Genomic DNA, 17,976 nt, shown 5'->3' with positions numbered 1-17,976 from the left:
GCGTATTTCCGTCTCCCGCGGGAGTTATTTGAACGCTCTGGCGGTTACCACGCCCTCGGCTGTCGGCAGCCTGCTGACCCGAGTCTGAAGCGTACTTGTGGAGTCTCCGACAGTGGTCAGTCGGGCCAGCTGCAGCCGAGCGCGGACAGGCTTCGTCACGACCGGGTCCCGGCGCCATGGGGGCGGAGAAGAGGCTGCTGCCGATTAAGGAGGCCTTCCAGCTGGCGCAGCAGCCGCACCAGAACCAGGCGAAGCTGGTGGTGGCGCTGAGCCGCACCTACCGCTCGGTAAGCGATGCGGCCCGCGGCACCGGCCCCCGCCCCTCCCTTCCCCGGCTCGGCCTGGCCTCTCCCAGGGGCTTCCCGCGACCTTCCCGACTCCGCGCACCAAGACTCCAACCTCCTTAACTTTCCCGACCCGGTTCGGAGAGGCACACCCTTCCCCACCCCACCCCCGCCTCTTCCCAGCGGCCTCCGGCGCGGACCGTTAATCTTCTGGCGGTGAACGTGGAGAAGCGTTTGCGCCTGGGGGTGACCGGGCATCTAGTGTAGGGCCGCAGCGTGGATCCTGAACGCGGTGCTCCAGCGGCTGTTGTCCTTCAGGTCACCGCCCACATTTAATTACTTAAACCTCGCCCCACTGTTAAATTGTATCAAATCACCAATTAGCAAATTAATCGTTAGGACCTGGCTCTTCTTAGTCATGTAAATACTGTTTGTTTCGTTTTTAAATGAAGCCTCAAGAAGAATAGGACCATGAATTTCGGGAGAATAAATTATCTTGAGGTCCGAGAAAAATTGTAAGTCAGTATAGGGCTTGGGGATATGAGGTAGGATGTGAAAGTTATATCAAAAGGAAATTGCTGTGTAATATTAAGGGTAATACGGTAAAATGCAAAAGCTGTTGTTGATTTTGGGTTTTTCATGAAGAAGCAGATTTTTACGAAACTGATACCAAGGCATCATATTGAGAATTCAAGGGTGTTAAAAAAAAAAAAAAAATCAGAGGAATCCTTTCACTGTCAAAATTCATGTTTGTTTTCTTCCTGGGAGAAATAAATTTCTCTGGAGAGAAATTTGTGCAAATTTATTTCCCCTTTGATGGCTTGGATAATTGAGAGTTTACTATATAATGATTTTAGTTTGTTTGCGTTAGGGCTGGTGTTTTCAGTGTCTTAGAGTAATGTTGAGAAAAAAGGATTTTATCCCTGCAGTTTGTGAAGGGTTTCTTTTCTCTTTCAGGTGGATGACAAAACAGGTTTTTATGAGGATTTTGTTCATTACCTTAAGTATGCTATGGTGGTCTATAAACGAGAACCAGCTGTGGAGAGGATAATAGAATTTGCAGCAAAGTTTGTTACTTCATTTCACCAATCAGATACGGAAGATGATGAAGAAGAGGAAGATGGTGGCATTTTAAATTATTTGTTTACTTTTCTATTAAAGGTATAGGAAAACTAGAATTTCGAGGGAATATTGTAGAAAAGTTTACTATTTTAAAAGGGCCATGGGAGTTTGTGTATCTTAGAGAATGAATATCTGGTAATTGAGAAAATGTCTGAACGAATCTGCCTTTTATAGGAAATATTAGAACTGTCATTAAGATTAAAAAGTGAACTTTTAAAAATAACTCCAGCATTAAATTTTTAATGACCATTCTAAACCAGTTCTTACATACATTTGTTTGAAATGGGTTCTCTAGTTCAGAAGTAAAGAGTTCCTCTGAAGACGAATATGCTCTTGTAATTTAGCAGATACTTTAGACTGTGTATTTTGAGACTATGTTATGTGATGTGTATTTAGCATGCATATGTGGATCAAGGTAGCAATATAGTTTTTCTGCAAGGAATGAAGTATTGCAATAAATTCTTGAATTCTAAACATATAGAATTCAAATCGTATGTCATTATTTAGTAATGGTATGTGACTTGGAATAAATTTTGTTTTGTTTCTGTTTTAGTCTCATGAAGCAAACAGCAATGCAGTTAGATTTAGAGTGTGCCAGCTCATAAACAAGCTCTTGGGAAATATGCCAGAAAATGCCCAGATTGATGATGATTTGTTTGATAAAATTAATGAAGCCATGCTTATTAGATTGAAAGATAAAATTCCAAATGTAAGGATACAGGCAGTTCTTGCTCTTTCACGCCTTCAGGATCCCAAAGATGATGAATGCCTGGTGGTTAATGGTATGTATAGCTCCCTAAATCCTTTTTCAGTTTCACTGACTTTGTTCAGTTCTCAGCAGATGAATTTTCTTATTATGAAATATTATGGAAGAGCATAGTTTATATATACACACGCACATATATATATGTAAAAATATATGATTAAAAGAAAATACCCAAGTAGCCACCATCCAACTTAAAAAAAAATAGAGCATCATCAGTACCTCTGAAGCCTCTCTTATGTCCCTTTCTAGTTATATCACTCTCCCTCCGAATTAATGAATATCTTGAATTTTGGGTTCCCTTTTGTTTGTTTAAACAGTTAACCACATGTATATACTTCTAAATAATGTTTAAGTTTTGCCTATCATTTTGTATGTTTTGTGGATCATACTATATTTTTCTGTGCTCTCAACATTATTTCTCATTGTAACATTCATCCATGTTGATAGATTACTGATATACTGTTCTATTGTATGAATGTAAGACAATTTTATTGTTTCTAACATTGATGGACCTTCTAGTTGTTTCCAGTTATTTTCCTCTTAAAATACAGTGTCGTTGCTATGAACTTTCTTACACAGTACATGGCTTCTGGTGCACAGTTTTTCTAGGATATGTACCTAAGGGTGGACTTGTTGGGATATGTGCATTCAGCTTTCTTAGATGAGGTACAAGTGTTCTACAAAACATTTTATCAATTTATATTTCCAATAACAGTGCATAAAAGTGTTCATTGAGCCATATCCTCTCTAGTGTTTGGTACTGTCAGATTTTTAAATTTTTGTTAATCAGGTTGTATGTATCATATGTCATTGTTTTGCATCTTTTCATATATTTAGCAGCCAATTTTATTTCTTCTGTATAATGCCTATTAATGTGTTCTGCTCATTTTTCTATTGGTTTGCTTATTAATTGGAGTTCTTTATATATTCTGAAGGGAAATCCTTGGGTTATATGAATTGTTAGATCTTTCTGCTTTAGATAGATTATTTCACTGTCTTCACTATGTCTTTTGTTGGGCAGAAATTCCTAATGTCAAAATTATCAGTCTCTTCCTGTATGATTTGCACTTTCTATCTTTTATTTAAGAAATCTTTCTCTACCTCTGGGCTCATAAAGATAGTCATATTCCAGTTTTCCATATGTGCCTAGGTTTATTTTGGGAACTCTTCTGGTTTGTTTTTCTCTTTGTCCCTGTTACTACCTTTATAGTTTTGATAACTGGTGGTAGTTGGTATTTTTTGATGTTAAATGAGGGACATTATAATATGTAAAACATACATGTTTAGTAGTCAACATATACTTGATTTTAAAGCCTGGGAAAATCTGATAAATAGAGGTGAATAAATATTTAAATACAGGAAATGAGTTTTGTTCAATGAGTAAAATCAGAAGTTATTTCTTTTTAGGATTCATTAAAAATCAAAATAGTGAGCTCTTTATAAAGCCATATCAGTTTAAAATAAACTGGCTTCCATCCTAGACTTGTTTCTAAATCTTAAAGAGTAGCAAAGACATAATCTGAATGATGGATTTTCCATTATCTTTAGGGTTATTTGTTTTCAGTTTTAGCCTTCCTGCCCAGTCCATTGACTAATTTCTAATTCTGTCCTTTTTAAGGGATGTTGGCAGAAAAAAATCTTCAGCTAAAATTAAATGTGTAAGACTAAAAAATGATTTTTATCATTTTAAAGATTAAACATCAAAATGTGGGTTATCTATGACTATGGCTAACTAATATGTTGTTAGCGTACTAAAATGTATTGCTCTGTTTTTAGCATATGCTGCTTTGATTGAAAATGATTCAAATCCAGAAGTTAGGCGGGCAGCGTTATCATGTATTGCGCCATCAGCAAAGACTTTGCCAAAAATTGTAGGGCGCACCAAGGATGTGAAAGAGGCTGTCAGAAAGCTGGCTTATCAGGTAAGTAAGTCCAATATCTTATATAGACATGTTCTTAAAAGACAAGAAGCTGTATTCTTAAAATACTTTTGAAAAATATTTGGCACATAATAATTCAATTGAGATTTTTGTGGACGGAGAGTGTAGATAATTTAGGTGGAATCTTATTGCATTAATGTGTTACCAGGTATTAATTTTTTTGGAAATTCTGGATAATTTTCTTAGGTGAAGGAGATATTACTAGTTATAAAATACATAAATTATATTGAGTTTAATGGCCATTTTTTTATTATCATCTCTTTAAGGTTTTAGCTGAAAAGGTTCACATGAGAGCTCTGTCCATTGCTCAGAGAGTAATGCTCCTTCAACAAGGTCTTAATGACAGATCAGGTAAGTTAGATATCATTATAGACAAAACATTAGTAGATTTTGAGGTTAGATTTAAAAGGTTTAGGAAAGAGTGTCCTAAATTAGGTCAGGTAAGCCTATCATTCCCACAGCTTGTCAAAGTTTATCTACGTGTATTGTATAGAATACATTTTCTAGGGTTAAAGGTCTTGGTACTTAGAAGTAGCACAGTTTGTTTTAATTTTTCTGTGTTTTATGTATGGAGAAACTAGAGCTTAAGGCTATAAAAATAACATCAGAAGTAGGGCAGGCTCTCTTTTTCAGCCCTCTCGCTTCCTTTAAAAAAAATGCTGTCTTACCCCTTTTGTGTATATCCTCCTATGAATGTGTTCTGTGTATCCGAAACAATTAGAAATGGTCAGACCAGTATAATTTTTCTAGTTTTTTTTTTCCCCCTTTTTCTCTCTGTTACAGCTGGAGAATCGACTTACAGCAATGATATGAAGAATGATATATTTTAAATTTCCAAACCCCATGAGAAGGCTAAGATGGCTTAATTTTGCTGTAGCAAGAAAACCTGAGTTTGAAGGACTAATGACTAGGATGACTTTAAAAACTAAGAATAAGGTTTTTCAGTGATATATGCCTGTATGATTCACTACTGCACATATCAATCATGTAATAAATGGATGAAGTCAGGCAACAAGTAAAATAATAGGTATTATATATAGTCTAGACTAGTACCTGAAGCCCAGTGAAATCGGGGGAGAAGGAATGCAAAAATATTTTTGTAGGCTGTGGTAGTGGTTGTATATTTGGTTCTGACCTCTTCCATTTTCATATGAAAGTGAGCATCACAGTGACTTTTCACTTTTTACAGTATCATTGTACTTCTAATTTTTTCTTTAGTACGCATTGTTTTGCCTCTGTCTGGTCCCATTTTTATAGTAAATATCGACTTAGTTTACATTGATCTGATAAGAGTTAATTAAAACAGACAAAATATAGGAAATGGAAGCTAGAGGGAGACTTTGTTCACCTGTGTTTCAAATGACTTAACAGATGCTGTGAAACAAGCAGTGCAGAAGCATCTTCTCCAAGGCTGGTTACGTTTCACTGAAGGAAATATATTAGAGTTGCTTCATCGGTTGGATGTGGAAAATTCTTCTGAAGTGGCAGTCTCTGTTCTCAATGCCTTATTTTCAGTGACTCCTCTTAATGAACTGGCAGAAATCTGTAAAAATAATGATGGCAGGTATGTAAAGTATTCATTATTTGAAATATGATACTGGTGAACCTCTGCAATTAAAATTAGTCCTCTTCCGCATTACTTAAGATTGTATCAGTACCTTTTATCTACACCTCTTGTTTTCTTTAGTCTGGTGGATGTCTTTTTTCCCTTTTTTTCCTCCTTGTGTAAGAACTCACTACTTTATCATAGACTACTTTAGCTGCGTTTTTTGTTTTGTTTTGTTACTTTGATTTTTGCATTAGCTTCATGGAAAGTCCAACAGCATGGATCCCTATTGTGTTTGCTCATTTGATTCTTTTTTTTTTTTCTTTTGGTCTAAATATTTTCATTCTTTGTTGTGTGGATAAGTTAATGACTCTGCAGTTAAAAGGATGGTGCTTATAAATCAAGTCTGCTTATTCCCATTTTTCTACTCAGTTCAAATTTTTACTGGATATTAAGATATATTTTGTCTCCCTTTTAAATGAAGGAAATTGATTCCAGCAGATACATTAACTCCTGAAATTGCTTTGTATTGGCGTGTCCTTTGTGAATATTTGAGATCAAAAGGAGAGGAAGGTGAAGAATTTTTAGAGCAGATTTTGCCAGAGCCTGTAGTATACGCTGAGTATTTACTGAGGTAAAATTGTTTTCTTTGGTTTGGGATGTACTTGTGTTGTACTTGTGTTGTTGTATGTGTTAACTTCCCAGCCCCCTCCCTCAAAGCCATGCTTGATTGAGAATAAGTTGAAAACCATTTTTTTGGACAGGCAAGGATAAATAGGTATACACATTGAGCCTTTCTAAAGAATATCCTGTGCTGGTCAGTATACTGAAAGACCAAAGTCAATATGTTTTGGGACATTTCCTTAAAGCTGGTAAGATGTAATGATGAACATTTCTCCATAAAGTTGATAATGATGATGTGTTGCTCTTTGAAATTGGTTGGCAAACTTTTTCTAAGTGCCAGATGGTAAATATATTAGAGTCTGTGGACCATGCTCTCTGTCACAATGACTCAGTTCTGCTGTGGTACTGCAAGAGCAGCCACAGAAAATATGTAATGAATAAGTGTGATTGTTTTCTGATCAATCTTTCATCAACTTTTATGGACACTAAAATTTGAATTTCATATAATTTTCACATGTATATATTTTTACACATATATTTACATATATATATCATTTAAAGATGTAAAAATCTTAGCTTGCAAGCTGTACAGAAACAAGCAGCAGGCTCTATCTGGTGCATGGGCCATAGTTTTCCAACTGACAGGGTGGACATCTGGCCAGTTTTAGTATTAATTAAAACTGTTACTGTTTGGCTTTTGTTTTTAAAAAGTTTTTTCAAAGTATCTTTTTCTTAAATTATTTGAATTACTCTAGTTTCTACTTAGTTCACTTTAAAATTATACAAGTAAAATTGTACAAGTAAAACATGAATGCATTCTTGTCAAAATTCAAATACAGAAGTATACAGAATAAAAATGTGGTATTTCCTCTTACTCCTAATTCCTCAAACCCATTAATCTCCTTAGAGTTAACATCTAAACAATTTGGGGTATACACTTTCAACCCTCTTTCTCTCTACATTCACATATACTAAATGCATGGTTTTAAAAAATATAACACACTATACATATTTTTGTTTTTTTCAACTACTATCTGAGATCATTATATTGGTACATATCAGTACAAATCTATCACAATCTTAATAACAGCCTGTCACTCCATAGTACGGTGGTAACGTTTAATTTACTCTTCTATTGATGGACATTTAGGGTGTTTTCAGTTTTCACTGATGAAGGTGTTTTAAACTTTCTTTACATTTTTATGTATGTTTGGGATTTTGTAGGGTTGATTCCCAGAAGTGGAATTGCTGGGCCAAAGGCTATATATTTTTTTAATAGATATTGGTGTGTAGATTTTTAACTTCATGATTTTGATGCATTTTTTAAAAAGCTTTACATATAGTATGGATTATGGGCCTGAATTCTCTTGGTGTGAAATATAGTGTCCTGCTTTCGCGTATAATGGCCCCACATGTAAGTTAGGGAGCAAAGCTAAGAACGTATTTGAATTTTGTATGCAAAACACTGAATCCATAAATATCTTAAGTGTGAGCCAATATGGAGACTTATAGCTTGAGCTCATAGTAACATGAAAAACATGGGAATCTACTTAGAGTTTTAAGGGTAATTATTTCAGGCTTTAATATTTAACTGGAGTATTCATTATAATGCTGTTTGGGCCATGTTGAAATGTACCCAAAAGGAATGAATTTTGATGCAATGCTTAATAATATATGTTTATATAAAAGTAATAAGTGCTCATAGAAGACTGAAAAAATACAAGAAAATATGAGGAAATGTTAAATATTATATTTAAATAACAGAGGGGGAGCATCTCAAAGACTGGTTCACAGATTGATTAATTCTTAGTTACTGAAAATTGACATGTAAAGAGCTTGGTTCCTCAAACTTTAAGAGGTCAGGGATTCTTATATTTCCTTTGTCACTTAATCTGTGAGTTTTGAAATAAGTTACTTGGATCAACTTGTTTTTTTCACATATAAAAAGGAAAACTTTAAAGATCATATTTAATTATTGAAAGAATACTTAGGAAATAGGATGATTTTCTTTTTGGAGCAATGTCACTAGATAGGATTCGTTTTCTCAAGAACAGAAACAAAATTACATGGAAAAATTGTTTCTTGATAATCTCAAATGTATTCTCAGGCATTTTGTAGCAGGAAGAGTTAGTGACTCAGAATGCTGATACGAAACGATTTCCTGTTAATTGAGGTGTTCACCTAAAGAGAGAAATCGGGGATGTTAAATGAGGCCTATCAAATTTGAGTAAAAAAAGGGACACTAATAGAATTTTAAGAAAGCTACCTTAAATTCTTAGAGAGTTTAAAAAAAGACTTTCTTAAGTGTTCTCTTCATTATAATGACTACCTTTAAAAATGGTTGGAAAGAGACGATTTCATGGTAATTAAAATTGGTAGGTCGATTTTAAGTTGTATTTATGCAGTTCAGGATTTGTAATTATTAATGAAACAACTACTCTTTGAGTATTTTTAAAAATAAATTCAAAGTCTTGATACTATGCATTGTGCTAAAGCTGGGATGGAGAAGTAGGAGGGATTCAAAGGTGAGTGAAGGTTTCTTAGCTTGTCAGAAATCAGTAACTCTACTGATTTATTGATTTTGATAATTATCAGTTTTGTAGCTTTTGTTTAGTTTCCTGCTAGAATCCAAAGGGTGGCTGATGCCCTTGGGGGTCCTAATATCATTACCAGAGACTTCTGAGCTTTTATTTACTCTTGGCTGTCATTTTATGAGTCAGTTCATTTATTCATCATTATTCTGCAGTGTTTATAACTTGATTTTTGTTGACAATTTAAAATGACATTTTTCATCAGGATTATCATTTCATATATTACTTCCAACCTAAAGGCACCTAGTTGGTATAGGTTTAAACTCTTAATTCTACTTAAACTCTTAATTCTGCTTTTAAGTAGCTTTTTTTGTTCCACACAATAAAGGAGACCTTCTGGTAGACTCTTGAATGTTATCTAGGTGAGGGTTGTAAAAGGCTTCAATTTGGGCAGTGATAGTAAAAATAAAAGGGTAGTTGATGGTGCTTGCTTAGTAGCACTTACACTAAAATAAGAACAATATAGAGATTAGTAGGGCCCCTAATCAAGGGTACTACAAATTCATGAAGCTATCTATATTTTTCTGATTTTTTTAAAAAAGGTCATTGTATTCATGCATTACTTATGTAATTACTATTTCTACTACTTTTCTTTTAAACAAAATAATGGTTAATTAAGGATGATGAGGGAAGACTAGCTTTCTGAATAATTGGATTTTTGGAGAAGGGATTTAGAACTTTATAATTGAGACTACTAGTGACATTGAAATAATTAGTTATTTTGAGAGATACAAATATGTACCTTTTGAAAATTTCCCATAGGAAATTTGAATCTTTAATGGAAATATATTTTCCAAATTCTCTTGAATCAAGCCAGTAAGTTCACAGAAGTTCATGACAATAACACAGAAGTTACTCTGTAGATCAGGATTAGTATAACATGGTATAAATATCCATATATTTGGACTGATATGAGCAGAAAATGACCTTTTCTGATGTAATGGGGAGCTGTTTAATGTTTCGAAACAGATTCTACATCTTATTAATTGTGCTTGTTTTAGTTATATTCAGAGCATTCCGGTTGTTAATGAAGAACAGAGAGGTGATTTTTCTTATATTGGCAATTTGATGACAAAAGAGTTCATAGGTCAACAATTGATTCTAATTATCAAGTCTTTGGATACCAATGAAGAAGGAGGAAGGTACATTTAAATGTAGACCCTTGTTCTAATTTGCGCTTCTAATTTTATGTGTTGAAATATAGTCTTGTTACAATATGATTAAATATATTTAACCTAGCTCCCTAAAGGGTTATATGAAGTGTTCTCTTTCCTCTTATATAATACATATGGAGTATGTAAGAGGAAATATATTTATATACTGTCTCTGTTTCTCCTTCTCCTAATTTCTCTCTCTCTATATGAATATGTGTATATATGGAAACACAAGTTTCTAATTCAGTTCCTTCAGAGTAAATCAATAAAATTGCAGGTTTTTGCTTAAAAATTTCTATTAGTATTACTAGTCCTCTCTATAATAAATACAGTCTAAAAGATTTGATTCACTTATGGTATTTTGTCATTTCATCATGTTGATTTATGAAAGATTATAGGGCCATTTATAAATTTTTTTTCAGAACGTGAATTTTGGTCTAAAGTCTGTACATATATTTTTGTACCTATAGTGATAAATATAAAAAAGAAGACAAATTAAGTCTGTAATTAAGTCTTCGGAATAGGTGAAATGTTAGAGATATAATGTGTTTCTACTCTTGTGTTGAAATTAAAATAGTTCTTTTTGAATGCAGGAAGCGACTGCTGGCTATCTTACAGGAGATTCTTACTCTACCCACCACCCCAATATCCCTAATTTCTTTTCTTGTTGAGAGACTGCTCCACATGATTACAGGTGATAATAAGAGAACACAGATTGTAAGTAATTTTCTTCATTCTTGATAGAGATAAAAGGTTTTGGTCAATAACCAAATTGAGGGTTGTCTTATTCTCTTTTCAGTACTTTTGGCTGTATTTGTCTTTAATTGCTTTTGTTTTAGTTTTGTTCCTTTATCAAGTCTTTAAACTTCTTAAAACCAAACCTCTCTCACACACACATTTTAAAAAATACCTCCTTTCTTTTACCATACCTATCATTCTGTTGAATCAGTTTGAAATGGAGCAGGTTAGGGAAGAGGTGACATATAGGCATTGGTGGCTAGAAGGTTTGAGGGCCGACTGAATTTATACATACCTGGGTTCAAATCCCCTCGGACGCTTTCTGGATTTGTGGCTTTGCCTGAGTTATTTAATTTAGAATTTTTACCTGTCTGCAAAATAAGAATAACAACGAAATTTATCTTTCATTGTTCAATGAAGCAGTGTTCATAAAGTGCTTGGTAAATACAGAAATAAATATTATCTATTATTTTACTATATTCAAGTGTTATTTTCTCTGGGGTAGCGCAAAAAGAGAGGCCTGTATCGTTGATTTTCATAAAATCGTATAGTCTTGGAGCTGCGAGTTAATTCAAAGGTTGTCTTTTCCACTCCTTCCTTCTATAGATACACGTAACATAAATTCTTTCTGCAACATCCCCAGTTAGTGGTTATCCAGCACCTGCTTAAGGCACCTTCATTTGGGATGCAGCTTTTTCCTGAATTGGCCAACTCCAATGCCCAGTGGCTCTGAAAGGAAAGTGTTTAATTTGCTGTCATTATTTATGCCTTGTATACCCAAAGGAAGAATAAAAGAGTATTCTAATTTTTTATATTCCACTCCCATTGGAGCTGACCAAGGGAGGGAGTTGAGGATTTTAGGCAGAAAATGTTAGTTTTATGGTGCCTAAGATTAAATGCTATTTTCATTTTTTTCTGTTTCAAAGCACTATATGAAAGAGAATTTATCTTCAGTGTCTATGTGCCTATCTACCTTCCCATAATCTTATGAGTTTTTAGTCAGATGTATTGTTAGGTCATTTTTTTTCTAAAATTGTCTAGCAAATAGAATGCGTGCCATTTTTGCATGTATATTTTGCTCTATTTTTCAAGAGATTGTGGATACAGTTTGGAGTTTTGTATAACAGTTTGATGTCATTGTCTGATATATAACATATATTAAAGCATGTATTCTGAATTATAACTTATCAGGTTACAGAAATTATCTCAGAGATTCGGGCACCCATTGTTACTGTTGGTGTTAATAATGATCCAGCTGTTGCAAGAAAGAACGAACTCAAGGTAACTCTCTTCTAAGTTAAAGAAATGCTTGAGTATGTTGTAGTTGTGCAAGTCTTTTATTTCTTCTTGTACATTTTCAAAATTGCACAAAGTCAAATTATTGATTAACTATTAAACTATATAAGAGTGTCTAAAATGTTATCAGATTATGTCAGTCTGAAAGATTTGCCAATCTCTGTTTCAGGAGGACTACCACTTTTTCTGTATGTACCTGACTGCTTAACTTTTAGATGGTTGAGATGGTTCTAAATAATACTCTTTAGTCTGCTACAGATTTCACATTAACAGTTTTTGTTTGGTGTTTACACAATTTATATCTTTTCTTAGATGGCTGAAATAAAAGTTAAACTTATTGAGGCAAAAGCAGCTTTGGAAAATTGCATTCACTTACAGGATTTTAATCAAGCATCAGAATTAAAAGAAGAAATAAAAGCATTAGAAGATGCCAAAATAAACCTATTGAAAGAGACAGAGCAACCTGAAATTAAAGAAGTCCACATAGAGAAGGTATAGATACATTTTTCATATTACATTTCAGCTGCTGTTAATCATCTGAACTAAACCTTGTTTTCTTAACTCAGCTGCCGGAATATATTCACTTAGGAGGGATTTTTAACAGTACCATGAACTAATACAAAAATAATATTTTTCCTCCTGTTCCTTTCTATTTTGGACTTCGAAAGGCTTTAATGAACTTTAATTATTGTAGCTAGGACTTTATTTGATTTGCGCCCTTGTCATGCTAATCCCTAGAATCTGAAGTCTTTCTTCCTTGCCAAGGAAACCTGCCTTCCAGTGGCTTCCTTCTCTGTTTTGTTTTGTTTTGTTTTGTTTTATCTTGAATGGTTTAGAAAAGGAAAATGCATCTTTCCCTTATTTGTGGAAGACTCATGACCTTTCCACTGCTAGGAACAGAATTTCTATAGTAACAGTGCCATTATACACATATTTTTTTAAAGTTTAATTACTCTTTTGTTTTTAGAAAAAGCTAAGTAACTTTGTCATTTTAAATGAAATACTGTATAAAATAGATAACTAATAAGAACCTGCTGTATAGCACAGGGAACTCAATACTCTCTAATGGCCTATATGGGAAAAGAATCTTAAAAAAAAAAAAAGAGTGGATATATGTATATGTATAACTGATTCACTTTGCTGTACACCTGAAACTAACACAACATTGTAAATCAACTACACTCCAATAAAAATTAAAAAAAAAAAAGAAATACTAAACTTATATATCTAATAACATTTAAAGCTTCGTTTCAGCAGTCTTTTTTAATTAACTTAGTTGTATTTGATACACTAATATTACTTTAATGTAAGGTAGAATGGTATCAATTACTATAATATTTGCTATTAACTTTGATTCAGGAGGTCTTTTAGGATCTTGCCTTTTGTAGTAAACATCATTTATTACTGTAGTTTTGGTTTGGGAAGTGCTGATTATTCTTATAAAGAGGATGCTGGATAGGGAAGAGTTTACTATACAGGAGAGTTTTGTAAGTTATGTTATGTCCTTGAGCTCTGCAGCCATAGACATCCCTGCTCTAACACCCCACCTTCCCAGTGGATATGCCTGAATTTTATTTTCATAGCTAAGTAGCTTATTTCTTTTGTTTGACCAAGTCAATGGATCATTATAGGCTCTTAAATTTGAGGAGCAAATTTAAAGTGAAAAATGAAAATATAAACTGAAAAATGATATAAACTGCAGGTCTGAATTAGGAAAATTTTAACTAGGGTGATCTATCATGATTAATATTATCTGTTTAACTTTACTTGCTTTGACCATTTATCTGTTCATTTGTCCTATTCAAGGGCTATAAATCTATTACAGTATAATTATAGTATAGTATAATAAATGCTATGTTCAGGTAAGTATAGGGGTTTTATGGAGAGGGTGGTATTGGCTTCCCCAAAAGAAATGTTTCAACTTGAGATTTGAATAAAAATAATATAAGCAAGTAGTTACAGGATCCTTTTTTTGTGGTATTCACAAGTATAAATTCATTTGATTCTCATTATGACCTAACGGAATTGGTACAATTATCCTTACTTTATAGAAGGCAAGTAACTTGCCTGAAGTTATACAGATAGTAAATGGTAGAGGCAGGATTCAAACCCAGGCAAGTGGCTTTGATTGTGCGTTTAATGCACTCTGTGTCATCTCTCCTCAGTGAGTTGTTAAGGGAATGTTATAGGCAGATGGAATGACGTGTGTGAAGGCCTAGAAGTTAAAGAGTGCCTGTTGTGTTTAAAAACTTCAGGTCCACATGACTAAAGAATTGAGGCGGAGAGGTAAGAGATAAATCTGGGGGAAGAAATTAAGGGCCAATTCATGTAAGGCCTTGTATAAACAATATTTTAAAAATTGTCCCTTACCCAAAGATCATGGTGAACCACTAAAGATGAGATTTATGTCTTATAAAGATCACTGTTACTCAGGAAATGAATTGCAGGCAGGCGTACTAGTTTGAAGACTGTTACAGTAATGTAGGATTGAGATGAGTGCAGTCTGAACAAGATAATGATGGTGGATATGGAAAGAAGTGATGGATTTGAGAAGTATTTGAGAATTAGTAACAAGGAGAAGAGTGAGTCAAGAATGTATCCTAGGTCTTTTGGTTTGGACAGCTGGGTAGATGGCAGCGAAATTTATGGAAGTAGCACAGGAGGAGGAATTTGGGTAATGATTGGTTAGTTCCCTTTTGGCCATTTTGAGTTTGGGAAGCCTGTGGAACATACAAGAGGAAATGTCTTACGGCAGTTTTATATATGAATCTGAAACTTAGAAAATAGTTGAACCAGCTTATAAATGGTAAATTTTGTGACTGGATAAGGTTGTGCAGGGAATGTGTATAGAGACAACATGTCTTGGACAAAAAGCCTCGAGAAAGTAAACATTTAAGGGATGGGCAGAATAGATTTTTACTAATGCTGAATATTTTGTGTTTCATTTTAGAATGATGCTGAAACACTACAGAAGTGTCTTATTTTGTGCTATGAACTGTTGAAACAGATGTGCACTTCAACAGGTATAGGTGCAACCATGAATGGCATCATTGAATCTTTGGTATGTTGGTGCACTTTGAGGCTTTATTTTAGCTCACGCCTTCATCATTTTATAAGTAATATGTTCCTTGGGGTTCGAAAGAATGAAAAGACCATTTTAAACATCTGATAAATATAAATGGTAAAAAAGAAAAAATAATACAGTGACTGCTTCATATTGTGAGGATTAGATTAAGATAATGCATGTAAAGGACCTGGTATATAAGTTATAATTATTCCTTTAGAAAGTTTGAAAAAATTATTTTGTGCTGGAAAGAGATGCAGAATATCTTCATTTTTTGAATAGTAAGAGGAAATACTGAGATACATAAGGAATATTTAAGTACCAGAATCTTGCTGTGTAGAAAGACTGAGAAGGTTACATTGAAAGCCCTGTGAAAGGAATTTGTTTATTATTATATATTTAAGGACTTTATTAAAGTAACCCTTCATAGGTAATCTCCATTTTACTGACCAGAGGGATATAAATACCACAAGCCTTTAGAACCACATTGTCTGATAGAAATATAATGCAAACCACATGTAACTTTAAATTTTCTAGTAGCCACATTTAAAAATTAAAAAGAAATGTGAAATTAATTTTAATATACATTAATTTAAATATACTTTAATATATTTAACCCAGTATACCCCAAATATTATAATTTCATCATTTAATCAATATTTTATTGAGATATTTTACATTCTATTCTTCATACTAACTCTTAAAGCACATCTCAGTCTGGACTAGTCATATTTCAAGTGTTCAGTAGCCACATGTGGTTAGTGGCCACAGTATTAGACATGCAGCTTTAGAGTATTCTCTTTAATAGTGCTACTTATCCAAAGCAAATTTTGAATGTATCCAACCTCTTCCAGGATTCTCCCCAAATTTTTTTTACTTGGGATTAGTGAAAAACAGCCAATGAATGCGATCTAAAATCTAGTTCCTTGTATTGTCATGAGTTTCTAAATGTAGTAAAGAAGACCAATTATTGTTTATAACAGTCTAGAGCTGGTTAAAACTAGATCTGTTAAACCGTTAGAATTTAGTTTTATTTTTAACAAAACAGATGTCTCTAGTGAAAAGTGATACTTTTAAAGTTCTGCTTGTATACCTAATGGTTCTATTGCAAGAGAATGATAAATGATGGTATAATTAACTGCACAATTGAAGTAGTAAATACGAAGACTTACGTATATATGTGGGGAAACACAATATTGAGGGAAGAAAGAACACAAAATTGAATGGTCATAATGATTTTAAGTATATAAAAACAATCTGTCTAAAGATTGAAAGAGACTATAGAGGGATGTAAATGAGTAAGGTATTTAAATATAGGAGTTATAATATTTTAATGATATTACTGTGCTTTAAATAAAAATCATATATTCAGTGAACAAATATTTATTGAACATCTGTACACCCAGTGCTGGGGATAGAGTGTACATGGTGTACAGAACACATGTAGACTGCCCTTTTTGGATCTTCTGGTCAAGTAAGGGGGGTGGGCATCAATCAAATAAACAAGTGAAAGCTTATGCCATTGATAATTGCTATGAAGAAGAGCTTTATGGTCATATGTGAATTTATGATAATGAGATTTCATCTGTTTATGGAAGGTGACCTTGAGGTGATGTTTGAGTAGACATTAACTATGTGAAAAAGAGGGAAGAATGATCTAGACCTACTCTCTTCAGTACGGTAGCCACCAGCCACATGTGGATATTAAAAACCTGTGGCTATTAAATCTAGTCCAAATGTATATATATATTTATACATATTTATAAATGTAAAACTACATTGAGTTTCAAACAGTATAAACAACAGATTATCTCAATTTTTTATAAACATGAAAAAAGCCACAGCTAAAAAACAAATCTCAATTTTTTAATATTGATTACATGTCGTATTGATAATATTTTGTCTATATTGAGTACAATAAAATGTATTAAAATTAGTTTCATCTGTTTCTTTTCACTTTAATGTGGCTACTAAAAAAATTTTAAATGACATACTTGGCTTGCATCATATTTCTAGTGGACAGCACTGAATGGGAGGCATTGAAATCAGCTCAATTGAATAAACAGAGAGCAAGAGATAGAATAGTATAAGGTGATACTGGGAAAGACTACACAATGAGGTATATCATATGTTAAGGAGTTTTATCTTTTCTATGAGCATTGGGAAGCCATTGAGTCAGTTTTGGCAGGTGGAGGGACGGTATCTCATGATCGGACTATATTTTGCTCTGACTATATTCTTCTGTTTTACTGATTTAATATTTACCTTCTTTTAAACCAAAAGTTGACTTTTTTGGGTTAATAGACTACATGGAAATGAAGTAGGTCTGTGAAATCATGCAGAAATTTGTATTTTTTTAATATACTATTGTAAATTTCTTACCCTAGTCAAAATTATTTTAATTTCTAATTCATTTTAGATTCTTCCTGGAATAATAAGTGTTCATCCTACAGTAAGAAATCTGGCTGTTTTGTGCTTGGGATGCTGTGGACTACAGAATCAGGATTTTGCAAGTAAACACTTTGTATTACTATTGCAGGTAGGATTTATCTTGTGATTAAAATCTTGATTATACTTCCTGAGATAAATACTCAGTCTGTGGTGATTTTGCTAGTATAATTAAGTTTAATCGATTCCAGGGCTTGTTAATGATGATGATGATGATTATGGATGACTTTTAAGGGCTCAGTTTTTATGATTTGATTTTTTTGTTATTAAAACTTTTTTGTAGAAGAAAGATGAAATGTCAGTTATTTAAGGTATTTAAAAAATTAATCATATAGCAAATATTTATTGAGTGCATATTATATTCCCAGCATTATTATAGACTTTAGAAAAAAATAAGATAGGT

The 17,976-nt window shown here is 33.4% G+C and overlaps 1 protein-coding gene and 1 pseudogene across 3 annotated transcripts in view; both read left to right on the top strand.

Annotated features, from left to right (window-relative positions):
* Positions 1–19: 19 nt before the first annotated feature.
* Positions 20–17,976, top strand: part of NCAPG (non-SMC condensin I complex subunit G) — a 38,364-nt gene continuing 20,407 nt past the window's right edge. The window contains exons 1-13 of one of the 3 annotated variants that reach the window (XM_068543174.1): positions 21–287; positions 1,242–1,445; positions 1,960–2,188; positions 3,949–4,094; positions 4,379–4,463; positions 5,484–5,676; positions 6,143–6,292; positions 9,875–10,015; positions 10,621–10,744; positions 11,957–12,046; positions 12,374–12,553; positions 15,012–15,122; positions 17,545–17,664. In XM_068543174.1, coding sequence (XP_068399275.1) covers positions 177–287; positions 1,242–1,445; positions 1,960–2,188; positions 3,949–4,094; positions 4,379–4,463; positions 5,484–5,676; positions 6,143–6,292; positions 9,875–10,015; positions 10,621–10,744; positions 11,957–12,046; positions 12,374–12,553; positions 15,012–15,122; positions 17,545–17,664 — 1,884 coding nt within the window. In that variant the 5' untranslated portion in view covers positions 21–176. Of the gene's footprint in view, positions 288–508; positions 603–1,241; positions 1,446–1,959; positions 2,189–3,948; positions 4,095–4,378; positions 4,464–5,483; positions 5,677–6,142; positions 6,293–9,874; positions 10,016–10,620; positions 10,745–11,956; positions 12,047–12,373; positions 12,554–15,011; positions 15,123–17,544; positions 17,665–17,976 lie in introns of those variants that run through there. The other 2 variants (XM_068543177.1, XM_068543175.1) reach the window with 2 other exon arrangements.
* Positions 9,297–9,397, top strand: LOC137764467 (U6 spliceosomal RNA; annotated as a pseudogene).

The sequence above is a fragment of the Eschrichtius robustus genome, chromosome 4, assembly GCF_028021215.1.
Source record: "Eschrichtius robustus isolate mEscRob2 chromosome 4, mEscRob2.pri, whole genome shotgun sequence".
Taxonomy (NCBI): domain Eukaryota; kingdom Metazoa; phylum Chordata; class Mammalia; order Artiodactyla; family Eschrichtiidae; genus Eschrichtius; species Eschrichtius robustus.
The sequence above is the reverse complement of the archived record's forward strand: the minus strand, read 5'-3'. Positions and strand labels throughout refer to the sequence as shown.